This window comes from Temnothorax nylanderi, unplaced genomic scaffold (assembly GCF_030848795.1).
Source record: "Temnothorax nylanderi isolate EJ_2023f unplaced genomic scaffold, tnyl_v1.0 TNYL_tig0001_pilon, whole genome shotgun sequence".
Taxonomy (NCBI): Eukaryota; Metazoa; Arthropoda; class Insecta; order Hymenoptera; family Formicidae; genus Temnothorax; species Temnothorax nylanderi.
Genome location: NW_027249063.1, coordinates 2318886 through 2342214, shown reverse-complemented (window position 1 = coordinate 2342214; position 23329 = coordinate 2318886). Strand labels below are relative to the sequence as shown.

General features: G+C 37.7%; 1 protein-coding gene across 3 annotated transcripts in view; it reads left to right on the top strand.

Moving 5' to 3' along the window:
* The window catches only part of LOC139774634 (uncharacterized), a 64575-nt gene extending 45586 nt beyond the window's left edge, over window positions 1–18989 (top strand). For all 3 annotated transcript variants that reach the window (XM_071710149.1, XM_071710221.1, XM_071710084.1), the window contains 13 exons: window positions 4792–4929; window positions 9463–9530; window positions 9840–10132; window positions 11776–12083; window positions 13589–14205; window positions 14382–14926; window positions 15444–15624; window positions 16037–16167; window positions 16464–16612; window positions 17018–17197; window positions 17465–17569; window positions 17650–17850; window positions 18060–18989. In XM_071710149.1, the coding sequence (XP_071566250.1) occupies window positions 4792–4929; window positions 9463–9530; window positions 9840–10132; window positions 11776–12083; window positions 13589–14205; window positions 14382–14926; window positions 15444–15624; window positions 16037–16167; window positions 16464–16612; window positions 17018–17197; window positions 17465–17569; window positions 17650–17850; window positions 18060–18221 (3078 nt within the window). In that variant the 3' untranslated portion in view covers window positions 18222–18989. The remainder of the gene's footprint in view (window positions 1–4791; window positions 4930–9462; window positions 9531–9839; window positions 10133–11775; window positions 12084–13588; window positions 14206–14381; window positions 14927–15443; window positions 15625–16036; window positions 16168–16463; window positions 16613–17017; window positions 17198–17464; window positions 17570–17649; window positions 17851–18059) is intronic.
* Window positions 18990–23329: the final 4340 nt, after the last annotated feature.

The following is a 23329-nucleotide window of genomic DNA, read 5'->3' as shown; positions in this document are numbered from 1 at the left end:
AACAGTATAGGTGATAATGATATACATTATTTGTTGCGATGACGCTTTAAATTATTTGCTGCTTTTGAGTAGCTTGAATGAGGGTAATTTGTATATGCTCATGAACGAAATAATTAACGAGCCATCGAGCGCATTAATTTCAAGCGCAACCAAAATTGATTAGAGACATTGATGGATGTCTTTATAATCAAATGCGCGTTTGTAATAGCTGTATAAAATGTTGAAAGAAAAGATTTTTATATTTAACAACTGTATTTGTTTATTAATTTAAAAAGTCAATTCTAAAACAGAATAGAGAATATTCAGAAAATCACAAAACTATCAAAAATAGTAAAATAATTTGTTTAATTATTTTCTTAAAATTTTAGGTTTTCTTAAAATTATTAAAATATGCTGATTATAAAATACATTGTTTAAATAGATCTTAACTTTTAATTTAAATTTTTAATTTAATATCCTATATCGGAATATATTAAATGTAAAAAATATAGCAGACGACTTCTCTTGAAGCTCTCTAAGGAGAAAATTACTTCAGATTCATTTATAAATTCGTTATTAAAATGAAAGTTGCAGATTCTAGGACATCTAATATACGTTCGCGATAGCAAGTTAGACTTTCTTTCCCTCGAAGGTTATTTATAGCTGCCATCGCGCTTACGCTTTCGATCGGACGCTCGTTAATTGTAGAAACTTCGGTATAGTGTCGCGATTTCCCGCTGGTGTTTTCATGTAATTATCAAGCCGCTGCGCTGATGACGCGACGAATGCGTCCGACTGTCTGAATAAGGAGATTCCAGGAGTGCGTTTCGATGCGTCTTCTTGCGGAGGCCGGAATTAAGTACAACGAGAAGAAACGAGTAGAATTCACAATGTTACGCTTTATTCGGTATAAACGGTCAGGCTTTCTAGAATTATACTAGATTTCCTGGACACGATGAAGCCGGGCTCAATTATAACGCCGCTACGGGAGAATCGCGAGAAACACCATAGCGAAATTTTTACTAACAGACAGTTAAAACTCGCAAACGAGATGAAATTTCTACGCATTAATTCGGACGAATATTCAGTCACACATTTTTTCCATCAGTATAAATCTGGAAGCGTATTTGAGTGATGAGTTCTGTACCTGATTGCTTTATCTCGTGCTCTATCTCGGTCATCAATTATCATCACGTTATTATCTCCCCATTGACGTGCGTAATTCATTTATAATTTCTAATTTTCCCCATTGTCTATCGAGACTTATCTCTTGATTCTCGTCGCCTGACCTTAGCCAATTCCGGTTAATTAGCTGAGCGTATACTCGCGTAATCACGCGGCACGAATGGCGCGCGTTGATCTTCCGCGTTCGACGTTAGGAATTAGCACGCGGTCCATGGAGAAATCTTCGGTAACAGTTCGTTGTACGCTAGTTACGTTGTTTCTTGGGAAGGTTCTCAGAGGTTCTCCACCGAGACAAAGGGGGCATCATACGCGCGTACCGTTCGCCGGAAGTCGGGTAAGGGGGCTTTACTCGCGATAGCCGTTTAGATACGCACCGCATTTCTCCGCAAGAATCGGCACGACCGCAGGTAAGAATAAATCGGGGTAATCCAACGTCTTACGCTTCGCTCTTTGCCATTACAGTCGGTGTCTTTATTGCCAATGCCCCACACTGTTGTTGGCTCGCGTGACGTCATATGTACGCGCGTACGCACGAATACGGGCTTGTCCGATCGAAGAAGAAAATTCTAAAAGCAGCGTAGCCCATCACGCTGATTGACCAGAATATCCGATCGCGAGTCAACGTTAATTAACTCTTTTTCGTTAAATATTGTCATGTCGCGATCAATTGTCCTATAACGTTTTAATTATCGCGTGGCATAAAAGCCTACGGACTCTCTGCGAATTAATTTTCCTTTGACAGGGAAAGAGATTATATTCTCGAGTTTGGATCGTTGCTTTCTGCTTTAGAACAAAAATTTAATTAAAATATCTAACATTCTATTTAATGAATTGAATAGACTAAAATAATTTTGACAAACTTCTGCATCTGATAGATGCATGAGCTTTGCAAGATCAATGAAATTTTATAACTTTTTATTTATTATGCTTTCTTATTCCATATCAAATAACTCAATAATCAAATGTTGGATCAAAATTCTAAGAAGGGGTATAATTGCTTTGATAAAAGAAATAATCTGACTTTATGCATTCTTTATGTTCTAATTGTAATTTGAAAAGCATTGATTTTATTTATCTCGGATTAACTATAGAATATAGAATATCTTATACGCAACGTATCTTGAACGTATATATTTGATTAAGACTTCAAGATACAAGTTTAAGGGCTCTGGAATGCCTGTCCACATGCGAACAACAATAGCGATCACGTTCGAGATTATTGCCACTAAAGGAATCACCGTAAAAGACCCGTCTCTTCCATCAAAGATTCAATGTCTCTTAAGTGCCGGGGCACAAGAGCCCCGTAGTTAGGAGGCAATCCAATATCAGTGCTGCAGGTGCAGTCGTTCGGGGTTTCTATCACATCCTATTATCATCCCCGGAAGGCGCGAATCGATCGGTATTTTTATTCGCGAGCTCACGCCCCGACGCACCGCGTTACGCGCCTTCTCGTTCCTCGACGCCGTTCCTCTATTAGCACGCTTTATTTCTTCCGCAAAACATCGCCACTCCGTCGTGCCTCGAGCTTTTTTTATAATCCAGCTTTATGACGCAATATACCGCCGCGCGCGTACGCGTGTAGCGCGCGCGTGTGTGTGCGCTTGTCGATGTGTGACGTCACATTCTGTCGCGACCACCTTACGGGAGATGCCGATGTAACTACCAGGTCTTTTTCGAAAAAGAAAATACGCAGTCATTTGGATTACTTCCAAGAGAAAGAGCAAGCAAAAGAATGTAGGTATGAAGAAAATTACGTTGCGTGCATTTCACAAGTTTTCTGATAAATCTCTTCGTTCTGTATTTTCGTTACACGCTTTACATTAAATATCGTCGCTTTATTCTTATTGTTTCTGCAAAAAATCCAGAATCATATTCACTGTTATAAATACGCGAAAATTACGAACCTTTAACAAACGCATGTTTTTATTAATTTTTAATTTGCGTTGTTAGCACAGTTGATAAATATTTTTGATTATACCGATTCTGAAATTACACTTGTATAAAGCCTACTGTCCCATTTTCTTTCTCGAATAATGCATGAGTCATATATTAAAAAAGCAAATGTATATTTATAAATTATTCACTGGAAAATTAACTTATCTCCACCGAAACATTAATCGCGGTGAATTGTTATCTTATCTTTTAGGCAATAATTATAGATGATTTGTAAGAAACTTAGAGGTGAGTTAGTCTTTTTTTTACGATGTTTATATACAAAATGCATGCATATATCACGTTTACTTACTTTATTATACATTCATACACGATAAAAATACATTCGTACATCGCCGTCAGAGAATCGCATATTTATAGATATCGGCGATGTTCGAAGCAAATGAATGTTAAGATTCGGAGCTCGGAGCGTGGAATTCCCTGCAAACGCTCACGTTTTTTCGCTCCTCTCGCCGGTCTCTCACGAAAATTCGTCACTGAATATTCCAGATTGGACGTGTCGCGAGAACGATTAACAGTCTAATCTGTCTAATACTGTGCAAAAGGACTTGCGCAATTATCGTTGTATCCCGACGCGATCAACGAACGGGAGTCGAGGAGTCTCGGGGAAGTAATCCTCGTACGAGACCGCCGCACGAACTTCCGTACGTGCACGTACGCGAGCACGTAGTTATGTATCCGCAAGCGTGATTATGCACGGGGCTTACCTTAGCCGCGTGCATTTATTTTCCGCGGCAGTAGCTCGTTTCATCACGCTTGCTTTCTTCCGAGCGCGATGCCCGTCGCTGGCTCTGCGGCCGATGCCTGGCCGATGTTGCAGGTTGCAGCCAGTTTAGTTCAGTGACACCTACTCCGCAACGCGCGTTATTACGCGCACGCAACGCAAACGCACACGTCGCGCACGACGCGCGGCCTGTGCACGCACTTTGCGTATCATCCGTTTGCCGTGCGTGCGAACTCGTGCTCCGACACGAATGCTCCGCCTGGCGTGGACACGGCCGAGAAAGCCGCGCACGGAAAATCTCTCGGCACGACGATGGCCGGTCTGCGTCTGCGGGCTACTATATCGTCCGTTTGTTTTTGCTCTGTTTACCTAGGCGCAGTTTACAGTGCGCCTCTCAGGGCGCGCTCGGTTGCGCGCGAGCTAAGAAAAGAAGCCTACCGGCAGATTAATTTGCTTTAACGCGTCAATTATCGTTGTGAAAGCAATTTGAAGAAATTGCGAGATTGGAAATTAGGATATAAAAATTAAAAATAAGAATTGCTGAGAGAAACAGAGCGTAGTTTCATTTATGCACGCGCCAAGAAAATGTAATTAATAACGATCTGATAATTTGCTTTAATATGTTAATTGAAGGTAATTTTATAAAAATTGCACATTCGAAAATTGTAGCATTAAGGAAGGTTTAAATTAAAAGCGAATGGAGGTTACATGACAGAAGCACGATCGATTATATTACACAACTAAATTACAATAATTTATGCTAAATCTTTCGATACACTGTCAATTAATTCAGCTTAATTTGAGGATCATCGCTGAATGAATGAGCAGCTTGTTCAATGGAATTTTAATTAATGGAATTCAGGAAATATTCAATGAAGGTTTCCTGAATAATGCCATTTGCAGAAAGATATAACTAGGTAAACGATAATTCCGGTCTTCTTTGACTGCAGATCGAACGCGAGTTGATCCTGTCGTCGGGAGACAAGAATTCCAAGATCCCCATTCTTCACGAGTACAAACAGAGAACTTCCGGAAGAGTCGCCATCGCACCGGATGCGCCGATCAAGCAACAGGCCTGGGTTCAGGAGGTAAGTCTGATTCTCCTCGATAATTTACGGTGAATAAACCGCGCACTGATTTCTTCGCGCTGTCCCTTCCGGATAATAGCGGCTAGCGTGTAACGAGATGCTTGGGTTAGTTAGAAACTTATTGTTAGTTTATTTTTTACTTTCCCCGTATTTATCGCATATCTGCGTTCTCTTATTATTTTAGTATAAACGCGATGTATACTCGACAGTAAATGTTAGTTTAACAATCTAATGGATCGTTACGTTCATCGAAGTTGATAAACTTCTGACGGTAGCTGGTGTAACGAAGTTTTCGTCCCACTTTGAGGACGGCTCTATTGTCTGACGATCATTACGAAATCTCTCGATTAATCGGGCGTCACGTGCGTGCAACGTTACGTACATGTGCCACCTACGCGACGTCAATAGGCGTCAGAAACACGCGTGTTAGGCGGTCTCTTTTCCGGTTATATATTGATAACTTAAGACATGGGTGTGGAAATTGAATTGCCGGACCGAAAGGTAATAGATCTGCTCTTTTGCGCATTTTTTATGAATTACTATATTGATCTTTAATACGTATTCTATTTATTTCCATACTTCCTCATATCTTTCTTTATTTTATTAATGCTTTGATACTTCATACATTTATATATATATTTTAATTTATTATGTCATATTTACTAAGAAAAAATTACGCGAGGATTTACTTTTCTTGAAACGTATTTTTACAGCAAATTACATTTTTCTATTAATATCAATGTAATATACATAATGTAACAGTAAATTAGTTGATTTAATTTAATTAACTCGAATTAAAGTCGTATTTTTTAATTTAATATCTCCAAGTTCGGATTCGTTACTAGTTAGGAATGAAACATCTTCGTGATCGTACTTGTCGGAGTAAATTACATCCTGCATGATCACCACCGGGTGAGATTTGCGTTAACGACCATGAGAAAGAGAGACAACATTGCTTGGGTGGTATGACATTCCCGTGTACAAAAACAAGGCGGCCTTAACAGTTACGCCCATAACATACTATAAGTACCCCGCGAATCGGTCTTTTCTGTTTACGAGATTGCGCGCAGGGTAAACTGTGCGGTTAGTCGGTCCTCGGATAGTCGTTGGCCGGTTCCATTGATCCTAAGATGCTCGCTTATGGTATGCTTCGGGCGATCAGCTCTGAAACAGTGATTGTGCAGCTCGCGTACCCTGCGTGTGCCAACGACGCAATAAATACAGGTATTCTCCCTGAATATTGCGCCCATTTTATGACTGACTAGTCAACTTCATCGCTAAATTATCTCGATCTGCGCGGCGTAAAAATTAATAAATTTTCTGCTAACTTTCCAGAAATCTTCTTGTCCTTATAATGGCAAAAATTTTCTCCTTATATTTACATCTCTTATAAGGCGGCTCTCGGGAATTTCTTCATTAAGTTGTTTTTTTTTTCATTCTTAAAATATTCTTATAATATCGTCACGGAGAATGCCGCCGTTGAATTTAGCGAAGGCGAGAAAGGAGTATCTACTTGACTCGCCGTAGATTACGATACAAATATCACGCGAGCGGAGCGCGCACCGAAGGGATCGCCTTTCCGCGATTTCGCACGTAGCCGATACGCTCCGGCGTGCAGAATGGCCAACTTTCGTTGCCTTTCGAATTACTTAAACCTACTTTACATAATACACATCATCGTGCGAGACGACACTTAATCAGTGCCGAACGTGTTCCGCGGCGGCGCCGTGCCAAGCATGATCGAGGCACACCGTATAGACCCAAATAGCTCGTAAACCTATTTCCAGCGCTCTCCGAAACCTCGGGTGTTACTAACTTTGAGGATTCCGCATAAGTAAATTTTTCTCTACTTCTGTGGAAGCCACGTGTTGTAGCTTTCAGCCTTGTTTTCTCTTTTTAACGTCACGTATACGGCCGTCCCTGCTTTGAAGCTACAGTTTCGCTGTGAAAGTTCCTTCTTCAACGTGAAAACGGATTGAGAAGTTCGATTCCGAAAAAGAGCGCGCGTAAAGGATGCAGAATTAACATTATTTTCCGTTCTCTCTTTTAATTTTTTCTGTTTTCTTAAAGCACTATTTTATATATTACTTTACATCATAATTTCTTTCTAAAAAATATAAAGAGAGAGTTTTAGATTTTCAATTGCAGTCATTTATTTTAGTAATATAGAAGACAATGAAGAATACAGTCCATATTCTTTCAACTTTTAATGTAAGATGTTTTTGTTTTCTTCATACAATGCAATTGGGTTCCGTTCGTTTATCTTACTTTAGCTCCTTCAGTTTGGAAGGGTCTCTTATATAAAGGACATTCAAACGCGTCATCGGGGAGCCGTGATTTTTCGAGGCGTAACGCGCCGCGTACGAAAAACTCGGCTTTTATCTCTCGCACGGCTGTAATCCCGGCACGGTATCAGCGTGGCCATAAGTCAGAGAGCCTTTTCCGTATGCGCGATGCGTGTCCGCGGGGCCCTATGCGGCCGTTGTTATTCCAGGCGCATCTTTCTTCCCGAGAACCGTAGAATTCAGTGCGTTAACTTTGAAATTCCCCGTGCCCGGCCGAGGCAACGCACGCCGGGCAGTCCGTCGCCGTTAGCCAATGTCCTCCTTCGAAGGGAATTTTATTCGATCCTGGAAGGTCGATAACTTATTACTTTTACGACCACCGTCGTCGTTATTATACAACCGAATCGAATCATATCCCACGTCGCGTCGCATCACTGTATTCATAATCTATTGCCTATTGCGACACGAGGAGTTTACCATATTAATTTAATGAATGCTACTTTAGGGACAGATATATGGTTAGGGATGTCAATATGGTAAAAAACTTATATAGTGTTTTACAGTTTATGGGTGACTAATTAAGATTTTTGATTTCTTTGCTACACATTAATATAAATCTTTCTGATCTCTCGTGTAATTAATGCCATACATAATACGTTTAAGATAATTTATGCTAAATACTTTATCTGATTAATATCGCATACTCTTTTTACGGTTTCAATAAGATAAAATTTTGCTGCTACAACAAGATTGGAACATTTTTATCATCTTTATTCTTAATTACTAAAATATTAGAATTATTTGTCTTTGTGAAATGATTGTCTTTATGACTAAATAATAAACAAAACAATCACTATTGCGTAGAAACGTTAATAACACTTTGAGTTTATTCTGCATTTTCCCATCTTTAAGTTGCTTTGGCCGATGGTATCTTTATAAAGCTTTTATCTTAATGTTTCGTTTGCTATAAGAACGTGCGGTTTACCGAAACATTACTCGTTTGGCGTCCTCTTTGCGAGGGAAGATAAATTCCGCAAATTACGTTCCTATGACAACCGTTCGAACTATGAATCCCTTCTACGGTCGCAACGTAATGGGGTTGACTTCTCAGTTGTCTGTGAAATTATGTAACTGGGATAGTTTGACTTTGCATAATTTCGCGGCAGCTGGCCCTGAACTATGATCATTAAAATTGGGAGGACTTATTTCACTGAAGTCGCCGCTTTTATTAAACGATTCCTAGCGTGAAAGCACGTTTTTAGCAACAAACTTTAGATGAGTTCCGCTCGCTGGAAGTTAGACGACTTTGGGATACTACTTATGTCGTAAGTGCGCGCTTCGTGCTATGAATTGTTTCTCTAACAAGTTTCTCTAATAGAACACTTTCGGACGAATCGCGCGCGAAATTAAGGTGTTATGTCTAGATTGACGTTTCTTATTGCTTATTTTCCTGTGGCGCAGAAAGAAAAAGGGAGAAAAGGTAATATTACTATACTTCCCAACTTATTCACAGTACTGATCTGAGTAGTGGGTTATCATTTCTTAAGAATTTTATAATATAAAATGAATAGTTATTATTTCTAATGGTTTTATAATTATTACTTTTATAATTAAATAATATTCCAAAAACAAAATTATTTTAATCGACATCAGGTATAAAAAGAGGCTTTAAATCATTCAAATTGTCATTTTTAAAACCACAGTTAAAACTTTAACATGAAGAAAAAAAGCGATTTTTTATGTCTCTCCTGAACCGCAAAGCTTACGGTCGTTTTTGTCTAGCTGAGCTATTTTCCCCATTGCTATTAGACGCGCAAACTACGTGTAAACAACTTTCCCCTAACACAATTTAATATATGCCCGTGCGTGGCGAATAATTTAATATATCAACTTGGTAACAACGGGGAGGCGAACTTATTCAATTTTAATTAGACTTCATCTCCCCTTGCATTTAGGTGTTTTTAATCGGAAGGCAAGTTTCGTCGATGCGTAAGTTGGTAAGTGCCGGACTTGGCGGGAGGCACTGCCGCGTTTTTGATGCTACCGATGCGTAATTACCTACTCCTCGTTTGACGGCTTAATTGGACGCACCTAACGAAACCGCCGTTGCGGTGTTAGCGGATTTACATAGGACGTTACACACCCCGTAATTTGCACGTTTATAGAGGATACTTTATTAACGACGTGTGCCGATCATTAACTACGTGCGCTCACCAGACAAATATGCGTTTCTTTTTTTTTTTTTCAGGGAACTCAGATGCAGGAAGTAAGACAGGACGGCCAAGCGAGGAACTATCAGTCACAGGACGCCTACTCGTAATTACTTTATACTTACTTCACGCTCACGCGAATTACGGTCCTCCCTGTAAAGATAGAAAGATCTTCTCTAACAAGAGAGAAGCCCTTGCGTGCCTGTTGTTTTGATCTCAGATATCAACTCTTTTTTCCAATCTCACGTTTCGTTTATCTCGTATTGTCGACGCTAATTAAAATAAAAGTAAATTGCCTCCCGATCGTTAATTGCAATATTAATGATTGAGCAGCATTATCGTACTCGCGGTGTATATCATAATAACGCGTTAATACCCTTGAGAAATTAAATTTGCTATTGCTTCCTGTATTCAGATCGACGTCTAGCGGAGCGGTGCCGAGAACGACAAAGATTGACGAGGAAAAGACAAAGTCACTCTCCAGAACTTACCATACAATTAAGGACATGATCTCAAGCCGTTTCGGGCCGAGTCGCAAGGACGTCGAGCCGGAACCGGAAGCCAGTTTGAACAACGTCACGGAGGAGCTGCGAAAGTCGAGCAGGAGCATCGACGATGACGAGGCCAGGAAGAAGGAAGGGATTTACGGAAAACCCCGCGCTCAGGAGCCGTCGGTTAATGTGCAACAATATTCGAAGAATGCTTACGGTAAGTTGGACACGATCGAGCAAGATGCTGGTCGGGTAATTAAGCGCGTTAAGGCGCGATGCGCAGCGAGGTGCCGTTAATTAGCTCATAAATGTTGATGAATTAATTTGAGGAGAGATCCCTGTTGAGCGGAACGTTAAGTGGCGGAATTGCATGTTTTATAAATATATGAAACGGCATGTGCAAGTGTGCATAGTTTGAGTGCATAGCAACGGATCTTTCTGCCCCTTAAAGATGCACGAACTTTATATGTATATTTACAAAAAATTAGTAGGTAACATTATAAAGGTTTCTTTCTTGCGAAAGAAAAATATTTTACCATTGTTTATTGATTACTTTATTTACACAAAGTGGTATTAACTAATTATCATGCAGTTTAAATTAGTTAATTACAATAAATTTGTAAAGTGTATAAATACATTAAATACTGTTATTTAATTGATGTAAAAATTAAATTGAAAAATGGAAAGTTGCGATTTCCATTCGCGATCTTCAAATCGTCTTTAAATAACGATGTTCAACGTGACATTATCCGTCACAGCTGATGATTGATGTAAACTTATTGGATTCTATATACCTCTGGATTTTTATTTAATAAGAGAGCTTACCTCGCCATTCGTAACTCACAACTTGTCGCTTACAACATACGCGCGACGTGAGACTTTTTTCATTTTTGCGCGGCGTGTTATTCGCACTCGCTTGTTGTGCAAACTTGTAAATTCATAGAGACGAGAGTCTCGCACGCGCAATATCGCCGCCATTATTTCACGATCCATCGTAAACTTTAATACACAAGTAATATCTCACTGTCTAATCGTTCACTCAAATCGAGATTAACGGTCAATAGATGAACGTCAAATCTCTACCAACGGATGTAAAATTAATAATTCATCAGTTTTGAACTATCGAATAAAATGCAGAAATAATTTAAAATCTTTTAAGAGAGGAAAGGACACGTTAATAAGAGAATAAGTTACATTTGTCGAGTCGTTAAATATTTAAAGAATTATATGTATATATGTTGAAAAAGGTCGGTGGGATTTATATTCACATATATTCTCAGCTTATAATTTATTTAATTATTTCTGACGATTATTTTTATGTAAAGTTTTCCCTTAACATCTCATTCTCTGTAATTTTCACGCTTAAACGTCCTTTTAGGGTTTTAACTCTTCTCCGTAATTTCTATGACTGTAATAATGATTCGTTCACGAAATGTGTGCTTTAATGTAGATACGTAGTTGGCACATAAATAGAAGAGAAACTTTCCTTTTAATTAACTTTAGTAGTGTGCACTGCATATTCATGCATTTTAGCATTCCTGATGGCGCTCAGAAACGAGCATGTACGTTTATGATGCAACGTTTAGTTGCACGTTTTAGTAGTACTTCAATACTTCAGTGGGTGTTGAAGCAATTACTTTAAATCTTTATATAATACACGATGCATTTTTAACATGTAAATTTAACCAGAAATATAACAAGCTTAACAGAGAGATAATATATTTAACAGATAAAAATAGCTATTATTTTATTATTTTTATTACATGCCACACATATACGATCTTTCATGAAATTAATTTTCTTCTCGTGTAATAGCGTAATGAATAGAAATTACATAGAATATTTCCTCTCGTTGTTTAGGTCAGTATGGCCATTCATATGGCTATCAAAGCAACCAACAAAACGTACCTCTACCAGGCCAACTGCAGCCAACCGCAACCATTCAGCCGAATTTACCGGGACAGAGCGCTCAACTTCACGTGACCCACCACACCCCGCCAGGAGGAATTCAAACAGTTCATCAAACCCAAGTTCCTGCTTTCGGCCAAACCGCGACAGGTGCGCAGCAGGTGCAAAATGTTACGAGGGAGTACATGGTTCAGGCACCGGGCGGTATGACCGGACAGCAAATACATCAGGGAATCCATCAGAATCCCACGCAAGCACAGGTACATCTCACAAGATTAAGATGAGAAATGTTCACGTCGATGTCTAGCCTCGATAAAAATCACCGTGGATAAATGATACGAACATTTGATGTTAACAATTCCCGCGAGGTTATTGAATAATTTTCTAATACTTTCATGTCTTTTAGAAGTCAAAATGATCAATTCTATAAAATAAAAGAATCGAGAAGTTAAGAATTAATATTTAAGTATCTTTAAATAAAAAATAGTTCTCTTTTCTTCTTCTCTTCTCTCGAAGTCTAATCTAATTTATAGAAGTGTAGATTTTTTTATTTTTTCTTTTCTTGTAAAAATTTATTAGAATTTATTTAATTAAATTTTATTTAGTATTTATTGCTTTATTTTAACTTTTCTTGTAAATTTTTTTTAAATTTATTTATTTAAGTTTATTAATTTTTTATAAGGAAATACATATTTTGTTTAAATGAAATATTGTATATTTCGTGTTGATGCGTAATATTGTCCGCAATCTTATAAGGGTGTGGGTATTCGTGTTGCGTGCAGGAAACGGGGACTCACCTGCAGATAAAAAAATAAGTGTCTCATAGCTTGTCATCTGTCTCTTCATAGTGACATCTCCGTCATATAAATTCGAGTAAAGTAACAACGTAGTCAACGTAGTGCTTTTGTATAAAGCACGCTTAACGTTAAACGGCATAATAATATTCGAATGATAACGGAGCGTAATATGGCTCGTAGGAATGTTTTATATGTAGTATAATGATTGATACTTGTCTAACGACGCGTCAACATTTTAGTTTGTTAAATAACGGTTGGTATAATGACGGTGAACGCGTGTAACACGGCGCTACGGCGTGCTAAATCACCGACGAACAGTGCGCAGTATATTATTCATAATGCTACGTCTCAGCAACTTTCTATGCTGTTGCGTACACGGTGGGAAAATCGTAATGAAGTCTGTAAAATTTACATAACCACGATGAAAATTGTACGGGATTACTTCTTTTTAATAACGCAATCCATACAGTGATGACGATCGTTGTCGATGCATGATCATTGTTGCAGTAGTTAGAATAAGAAAAAGTACAGAAGAGTTCCAACACGAAAAATAACGATATATAAGTGAAACTCATAAGTACTTTCGTGAATAAAATATTATTTATAACAATAATTATTAAAATAATAATTGTCTAAATATTATTAATTCTAGAAAAAGCATACAGACGTGCAAATTACCTATTTGACAATAAGTTTATTGATATCTCGGTTGAACAATTTAAAAATAGGATATCGCAAACGTTATAAATAAATATAAATAAATATTCTGCTTTGTAAAAGAAAGAAGGCAGTTATTGAACTTTAAGAACGAGTAAATTTGCCGTGTCGATACGCACGTCTGTAAAGGCTAATTAAAGCCTAACTAAAGTAGATTTCTAATACGTACGTTAGTGATTCTACAAAAAACACGGATAGGTATTCACGACTTAACGGTAGCGTATTGTTAACGAGCCGGTTGGTTGATTCAGGGGCAAGGCACGCAAGTGCAAAAACCACACGGTCTATCCGTGCAACAGCATCAAGTGGGCAATGCGATGCCGTCGACGAGTCCGAGCTTCCAGAGCCCCCAGCAGTTGCTCCATCAGAACCAGAACCATCACCAGAGTCCGCGATTCGCGCAGCAGCACGCTCAGAACATGCATCAGCGTCAGCAGTTGATTCAGCAAATGCACCAGCAAATGGCCGGCCAACAGGGCTCGCAGACTGCGAGCGCCCGAAACATGCAGCAGTCGTACTTCCCTAACAGCGTGTCCTATCAGCAGTATCAGCAGGCGCGACAGGCGATGTCGAGATCGCAGATTGATCTTCCGAGCACGTCAAGACAAGCGCAAGAACTCCGGGTATCGGGCCAAGAAGTCTACTATCATTACGCTCAAGGAAGACCTCGTTACGGCGTTCCCCAGGTATACATGAAGACCGAGAGCAATCAGGAAACGGAGTTTCAGAGGCGGAACTCCGCGAAGGGTATCGAAAAGGCGGCTTCGCAGCCGCAGCTCTGTTACGAGGACGAACGAAACGCCGAGGCTTCGAAGAATCCCACAGAGAATATGAAAAACTTAACGGTAGACCCGCTGGATAAAGAGAGGTAAGACTTGAAAAGAATTATCGTACTATAAGATTCTTTAGATTAGGCGAATACAACTAACAATTCCGATTTAATACAAAGAAGAGAGAGAGAGTTAAAGTAAATTTAATAAAGAGTTGAAGTATATTCTAGAGCTTTGATCTAAAGCTTAGATCTAAGAATGCTATGCATTTTAGATATGAGATTACAGTGGAAGATCGAAGTCAGTGTGAGCCCGGGAGAAACGGATTACAAAGGAACGAGGAGTACCGTCCGGAAACCAGCTTCGGCATTCGGAGAGACGAGGCGCGATCCTCTAAGAGGGAGCAGGAGCAGGGATCGTCGGGTCAAGAGGGCGGTCAGGATACGACGGAGGGAAACTCCGTGCAGAAGAGGATCGAAGAGTTGCAGAAGAGAGCGGAGCAAGAGGGTCATTTCAACTCCAAGCCACTAAAAGACGACGCGGACGGCTTAAGGGTCGGCCTGGCTACGAAAATGATCGGCGAGGCATCGAAAAGGCTCGATGGTGGTGGACAATATAGCGGTAAGGAGCCCGTTGTGAAATCAGATAGGAAAGACGATCTGGAACAGGGTATCGGCCGACTGAAGATCCAGAATCAGGGCTCGGGCTCGGATTACGACAAGGCCGGCCAGAGTTCTTCGAATGTCGATTCCGGAAGGGGCTCCGCAGTCTATTCGAGTGGAAGACGCCCGCCGCCAGATGATCAAACTTTGGCGCAAGGTAAGAATCGACTTTTTGATTTTACTTTGAACTTCTTTAATGTAGTCGCCTTACTACAGACACACATACTTTTTGGACTACTTTTTGCAGCGTCAGCTGTTTCCTATAAATAAAATATTTGTTATAAGATATAATTTTATTTATCGCATTTGTTGAAATTTATTAATATTTGCTTATTGTTAGCGTTTGAAAAAATACCAATTAAGGAAAATAATTATACGTTATGTAAAGAATAAATTTTTTGTTATTTTATTATATTAAAGTATTTATTATATTGTATTATATTATATGTTATTTTATTAAAGAGGCAAGAAAATGATATAAATTACTGTGCAAATTTACGAATAAGTTACTTTGCATAAAAGTGAATACGATAAACGTTTAAATTAATATGTTTTAAAATGGTGATATTTATCTCTATTATATTTTTTTAATGTTCGCGATTAATTGTTTTTATTCTTCTTTCGAAAAGTTTGATCGCTCTGTCGGAGTCTGTGATTTCTATCTTCTTTTATAGTACAAGATTCCGAGTGGGTAGACATAGTGGAGTCGGAGTTGAGAAGTATTTTGGAGCCCAGGGACGTTCCAGCGATGGCGCACTCCACTCTGTCCGAAAGTGTATCCTCGGTGACACCGCCTCTGCCACCGCTGTCACCCCATGACAGCCCACGTACGCCGAGAAATCGATACTCAACGAGGTAGCCCAACTTCAAACAGGTTTCTCTTCTTCGTGCAACCGGTGTTACTTCCGGTCATCGCCCCGAGTCACTTCCGATTCTGTTACCTTCCTCGCGTATCGAAATTCCGATATCGATGTTTGACCGAAAAGTGGCCTCTACGATGTTAAAAATAAACACCTCTCTGTTGCAACTCTTAAATTGTTAGTCACGCGAGACTCTGATGCAAGATATTGATTTGGCGTAACGTTAGTCTTTAATTATTTCATTATTTTTAAAAGCATACTCTCACATGATTTTTCTAATGAATAATTTTTATAAAGCAATCTTTGGTTGCAAAGAAAATCTACTTTTTATGTAACATTTTCTATTAAGTGCGAGTTTCAAAGTGCGAGTGCTCTTAGTAATATTAATAAAAATGTTTTTGTTTTAGTTTACCATATGGATCAAAACCAAATTACAGCGATTATAACAAGGCTATGGAAAAGAGAGGTTTTTCGAGCGGCACAAAACATCGTGGCGCTTCGACGTCCAAGAAAGAAACCGCGAAAAAGTTTTCTCATCGTGAGTATTTCTTTAGTTTAGATACACATATCATTATAATATTCATTTTCAATCATAACAATTTTTTATTTTAAATATTAATCTTATTATTATACTTCTTGTATACAAGAATGTACAAGAATTTACCTTTATATTGAAAGAAGTACGGTGATTATACAGAAATTATAATTAATTATTATAAATAATATTGAATTATTTATGTTCAAATGTATATAATTCCAAAATAAAAGCTGTTTCACTAAGTATCAATTTTTGAAATTTAATATTTATGTATTAACATATACATACTTTTTTAGTCTTCGGAGTAGAAGCTGCTGATTTAACATCCACCACGACAGGACTTGACTTGGATTCCATGTTAGACAGAAGTGACTCCGATCTTAGTACCACCGATGCAAGGACAATCAGGAAACAGTTGGAAGGATTAGAAAATATGTACAGCGAAGTGAGTACGATATTATTTAATAAAATCCTTTTTTTTGTTTTTATTTTTTTTCTTAGAAAATAAGGCTATACAAAATGAAAAAGAGAAGATAAATTGCTTTCTACATTTTTTTTAATTAAAACGCATTTTGTGTTAGTAAATTTATTGTAAAAATTAAAAACATTTTTCTTATCACTTTACTTATTAATTTAATGTAACTACTAACTAAAGTAGAGGCGAGGCGCAGCACTTAACATTTATCTTACACATGCAAATTTAAAAATATTAGACATATCGCTTTTTCTAGTTTTAAAGAAACGGCACTATATGCTAAAATTAACGGGGACATTGTACGCTGAAAAGTGCTCAGGATAGCACGAGCTTAATTGAATTTATTTCAATTTGCATGCGAAAAAATTGTTGCAGGTACTTAAATTACTCGGCGGGAGCGTGAAAAAGAGGCGGAAGGCAAGAGGACTCACTAGTTATGGCTCGGTTTCGTCGTTGCCGACATCTTCCGTGTCATCAAGGCCTGTCACGAGGCATCACGACAAACGTAGGTCCCATGTGATTGACGACAGGATGAAAAAAGCCAAAGACATTAAGGTGAGTGAAGTTTACTTATATGTATATACATATTTGACGTTAATTTTTATCTAATAATTTAATAATTTAATAATTTAATAATTTTTATTAATATCTATTTTCTTATATGATTCTCTATTTTAATTTTTGACAGAGAGATTAAAAGTTTGGAACGTACTACATTTCTTGTCAATGTCGCTAAATGAATGCCTTGTAATAAAAGAAAATTACTAGTCTTTAAAATAGTTATATTTTAAAATTTCTGTGAAACATACTTTGATTGTCTAGAGCATCAACAAGCGTTTTCAGCGACTGGAGTCGCATGTGGTGACATTAGCAAGATCAGTGGCCCACTTGAGTTCGGAGATGAGAACCCAGCATTTGATGATTCAGGTGAGACAACCCGTTAACAACAGTTACGGTACGAAACGAACTGGAATTTCCAAGATTCTACTACTGTCAGGTTTTCGCAGGAAATGGAGAGCATAAAGTGCGAGATCGCAGCCCTCAGAACACAAACGAGCATGGCGATGGTGAGGTCACAGTCGCAGCCATTGATCAAGGATTCGGAACTGCCGGCACTTTCGAACCCTTCGAGGGTAAGGAAACTGACCAAGTTCTTCGGCACGGAGCCACCTCTCATCAGACTGTTCCTGAGGGAACTTGGGTATGAGGTATGTGCTATCGTTTGCTGTCATTCGCGGTTTTGCGAAGGTAAGACGACGGACAGATTCCCTTCATCAATCTGAAATCGCTTTTTCTTAGACAGAAATATCGATTTTTTAAGCATTTTTCTGAATTATTTCTGAATGTTTTAGCTGAAAAAAACTTCGTGCTATTCTTTGATCGAAATTTCTGTTTTTAATGACAACTACAATTTTAGAAATACGCGGCTGCTTTCGAGAAAGAAAAAGTCGGGATGGTGGAGTTGCCTTATCTGAGCGAGGAGAGACTTCAGAAGATGGGGGTTCCCCTGGGTCCAAGACTGAGGATCCTTCAGGAAGCAAGGATCTCAGTGTGCAAGGATCCGATTTACGTAGTATAAATCCTCAAGACGACATAGAAATATTTCGACACAAGCAGAGGAATTGCGGGAAAAATGTGGATAAAGAAGAAAATGAAGAACGAAGATCTATCTATTCGTTTTGTGCCGTCGACCGATGAACGCGTTAGGACGTTTCTCGAGGCGTTTCTCGTAAACGAACTCTCGAGCTCGAGAACGATTTGTTTGAGCGACGGCTCTTTTCCTCGTTCCAATCAATAGCTATCTGAAAGCTACGCTCGCCGAAACGCTGAAATTGTTTCGCCCACGTCTTTGGGTCGATAGATTGTTTTGTCGTGAGTTTTACCGCGACACATTCTAAGAGAAAAAGATGCGACAATGTAGCCAATTAGTGAAGTGGTAATTCAATTAACATAAAAGTGCTTTTGCTCGATACAAATTTACGTTTCAAAAAATTAATTTTTGAACATATTTGCGCGTTTAAATAACTAAAAATTTGATATAGAAAATGCTGTTAGCACAAAAATTGAAATATCTAAAAATAATATTTTTCTAATAATGTATTGTTTATTGTTAGCACATAAATGGCATTTATAAACTTTTACATTGCTAGTAGCCGTCACATATATCGGTTATTCAAACAAATTTTTCGAATATACGCTACATATTGATTATTTCAGTTAATTTCGAACGTATTTGTTTTGGTTATATTTATATGACCTAGATATCGTCGTAATCATTCCTGGAATATTTCGCATTTCCTCATTATCATAAATCGATAATGCGTTTCTTCGAATATTGCGAAATAATTGACTTACGATGGGAGCTGAAGTATACGCTTTGAGATTAAAACACAGACTTACAAAACGTTGACATTATGAACTTTAAATCATAAACTTGACGCTGTTTTATAAATTTTTTTGCTGCATCGAAAAGATAGTAATAAATGAGCACCAACGAGAAGTGAAAACTTGAACATATAATTATAACATACAGGGTGGGTGCGAAATCATAGTACAAGCGAGAACAAGGTGGTTTCTCGTGCCAAAATAAGAAATTGTAGAATAATTTTTTTGTACGAGACTTCGTTTTGCAAATAAACGATTTTGAAAATCTATGAAGTCTTACACGTGCATTTGACTATGGGTGTGATCCACTAGATACTTCAAACGCTTCAGAGCATTTTGTCCTTGTTTAACATTTAATAAACAACAAGGATGAAATGTTTCCAAGAGCGTTTGGAGCGTCAAATGGATCGCACCCCATATCTCGACTAATGGATTTTGCTATAAACTGCTATTTCTATTCGTGTTTTTGTTTTTAACATGAAAATTTTTAAATAACCACCGATTATGTACATTAAAAATTCCATCTCTTGCATATCATACTCTTGATTATTGTATTTTGTTATCACGAGAACTTAACAGAAACTGATAGCTCAGCAAGACAATACGACTAATAGGAAATAAATCATAATATTGCTGATGTCTACGAACAAAAATAGCAGTTTATAGCAGAATCCATTAGTCGAGATAATAGTTAAGTGCATGTGTACTCGATAGATTTTCAAAATCGTTTATTTCGAAAACGAAGCCTTGTACGAAAGAAAATTATTCTACAATTTTGACTTATTTTGGCACGAGAAAAATCGCCTTGTTCTCACTTGTACTATGAACTCGCACACACCCTATATAATTTTTAGATAAAATAAATTGCAAATTTAACAGTTTACGAGGGGGCCAATCAAAATGTAAATACGATGCTACTGATACTATCGGTAGTGCTAGGAGACTTATATCGTTCTTGTATTATACAAGAAGAGAAGTAGAGATAAAAAGACGATCCGCGAGGATCTTGACTATTCTCTCGTATCGTTCGTTAAGTAATGAGATTATACTGTAGAGATTATATAGAGATTTAGATTATTCGTGCGGGTTGAAAGCCGATGTTACGGCTACCGTATGCGGTAATTCGTGGCGCTGATAAAATCGACAATTATACTCGAGGTAAGCCGCGCACATTGGGAACAATGAATCTCACACAAGTATGTTTGCCAAAGAGACGTACCGACATCGTCGAAGTGGTATGGCCGAGATTTTTCTATTATACGCATTCCAATATATTGCAATATCTTTTTCTCGATAACGCCGCACGTTTTCGAATATCGATATCTTTAATTATTGCATTGCAAAAGCCGATACTTAATTTTGCAGGACGCCTATCTCCCGCCAACTGGAATACCGTATGTAAATGTAATTTATAAAACGTAACCGAGGCAACCGAGATTTTTTTTCTTTATTAGATCTCATTAGATATTTCGCATTATTTTAACAATCCCGCTTTTTCTTGAGATAGATAATTTATACGGAACAACTAGATATATCTGATATATCTAATGATCTGAAATGTTTTTTTCCAATATATTCTTGCACGCTTTGTATTTTTCACTATCCGAAATTTCGGTCGCATGGCAGCATGCGCCGCGTTATGTCGATACCAAAGAATCGATACCTGTTCCCTTGTCGCGACGACCGACAACGACAACGATAATCGCTGCTTGTGATCGCGGGTCACAGGAACGAGAAGATACACTTTGATACTCGAGTAAAAGAATTCTGTACTCTCATTCGAGAATACAGTAGACTCTCTGTAGACGTAGAATTATTAATTGATAATATGTATTATTAATGCATTGTTTATAAATCTGATTATGTACTTCCAGCAATTAGCTCCGATTAATATATTAAGAATGGTAGGCAAATTAAGCTGCTAGCTGGTGCTACGTATGTATTTCTATTTTAATTTTTTCCTCTTACGTACATATTAAGTATTGTACAGTTAATAAGTTCTCTACAAATGTTTCTATTATTATATTATTATTATTGTATTATTATTATTTTTATTCTAATATTTGTATTATTATTAATATAATAATTATGATTATTATTATATCACATGTTTTGTTAAAATTTTGTATTTAATAAATGATATTATTGCAGGTAAAACTCTTCCAGGATTTGCTTAATACCGATAAATTTTCATTGGGTGCATGATGTTAAGTGGCTTGCGCAAAGCCACTTTAACAATATAACAACAATATAACAACTGAATATCAGAATTGATGGGACGTTTGCACACAGCATTGTTCCTTAATTATTTCGTAATTTAGTATCGATGTTATCAGAAGTTTCGAAACATTAATAGTTTCCGAATTACGATTGAAAATTAAGATATTTAAAGTATTACAAATATATATAAACACATATATGTACATATATACATATATTGTATCTTATATATTGTAACTATTAGAATTCTTCATCGGTGTAACAATTTCTTCGCGACGGAGCCGTTCTTGCTCGGCAGAATCAGCGAAAATTCATGTAGTTTACGCGACGTGTTTCCTTTTTGCCGTGGCCGGTTCCTGCGTGAATCAACCGCCTCCAATTGAATAATTGCGCATTAGCTGTTATAACGTATGCCGTACGGGTCGGGACAAGTGATCTGTTATTATGGTTCCTGACCTCGGACCGCGCCACGCCGAGCCATACCGGTAATCGGCGAAATAATTATTCCGAATAATTATTTCGTTTATGGTTATCCTCGATCGATTGTAACGAGGACCGGAAGACCCGGAAGTACCTCCTTCGTGCAACGAGGATTTTAATTAATCGGGAGCTATATGCGCGTCTTACAGACAGTTGCCGCGCTAATTGTCGCGTTAATTGCTTAATTTCTAATTGCAGAAACGTCTCGATGAGTGGATCCGCGCAAGTGGGAGGATAATTTTATTGAAATTTTAGCGATACTATATGTATGTTGCGTACTACTCTCATGTTAATAATTGGTGAGATTTTTCTTTAACATTGTAAACAGATTATACAATTTACTTTTATATTGGTTGACTTTTATATTGGTGCTTCGATTGGATTAATTCTTTAAAATTAAATAATTTATTTAAGCAATTTTTATGGTACTTAAGGTAAATTATTGCAACATTAATTTTAATTGAGGCAGACTAGATTTGAAGGAGTTAAACGATGTTTTTGACTGTGTAAAGCATGTTTTGCTAGAAATGGCTATTTAAAAAAATTAATGCATTTAGTTATTTAAATTATCAATGTTGCGTATGGATACTAATTACTAACTATTAATAATAATATGTTAAATTAAGTAAGATAATAGATATAATTTAAAATCTTTTTTAATCTGCAAAATAAACAAAATATCAAAATAAATAGAGCTTTAGTGGTTTTCAAAATTTATACTTCAATCAATATTGCAACAATCAATATCGTAACAAACAATATTGTAACAATCAATATTGCAATGTTTACTAAAATACCAATTTTTTGCGTTCAAGCAATAAATAAAATTAAAATATCTATTCCACGTCTTGGCGCCGCTAATCTAATCTAACTCGGTCGGTCGTCCAGCTGCTTGTGTACCCTAGTTTGACCCTGTACAACCCACGAATATAATTATCGTAGGCGCCGCGGGTGGATCTAACAGTATAAAGATAAATGAAACTGATACGGTTGATATCCCTTCCTGGCGAACAAATTTATAAACACGAGAAGCGATTAAAGGGACAATAGTCTAATAGACGTTGAACGGATAAGAGTCGTGTGATCGATGAATTTAATTGACGGTCGGGATGGAAAATAATATATGCTTCCGATTATATCCGGCAAATGACCCACATTTCTTCTTTCTTTCGTAGATAAAAGAATCAAAGCGATTGGGTCTAAAGCGGTCTAAAGGGACCGCGACTCAGATGAGCTCGCACGTCGTCGCTTAGCGCGTATTGTAAATTTCGACAGAATCGACGGCGAGACCGTCTTCCGGCCACTTTTATCAGGAAATGCACAATTTAACAATTGTGGCCAATTATTTTTCTAGCGGTCTCGTCTTTGATTGGACATCTGAGACCGCGCCACGTTGTGGACCTTTGTGATGCTCGGTGTGTCACCGTGTGTGAACTAAACGAACGATCGTTTATTGTGTCGAACTCTTGCATTATGTCTGCCCAAGGATGTTTTGCAGACCGAATCACATGATCGCAGTATGACCCTTCTACTAACGAAGTTGCGGAATAATAATTCCGCAACTTATTATTGCTAATGAATGAGTGGATAAAAATCAATTTA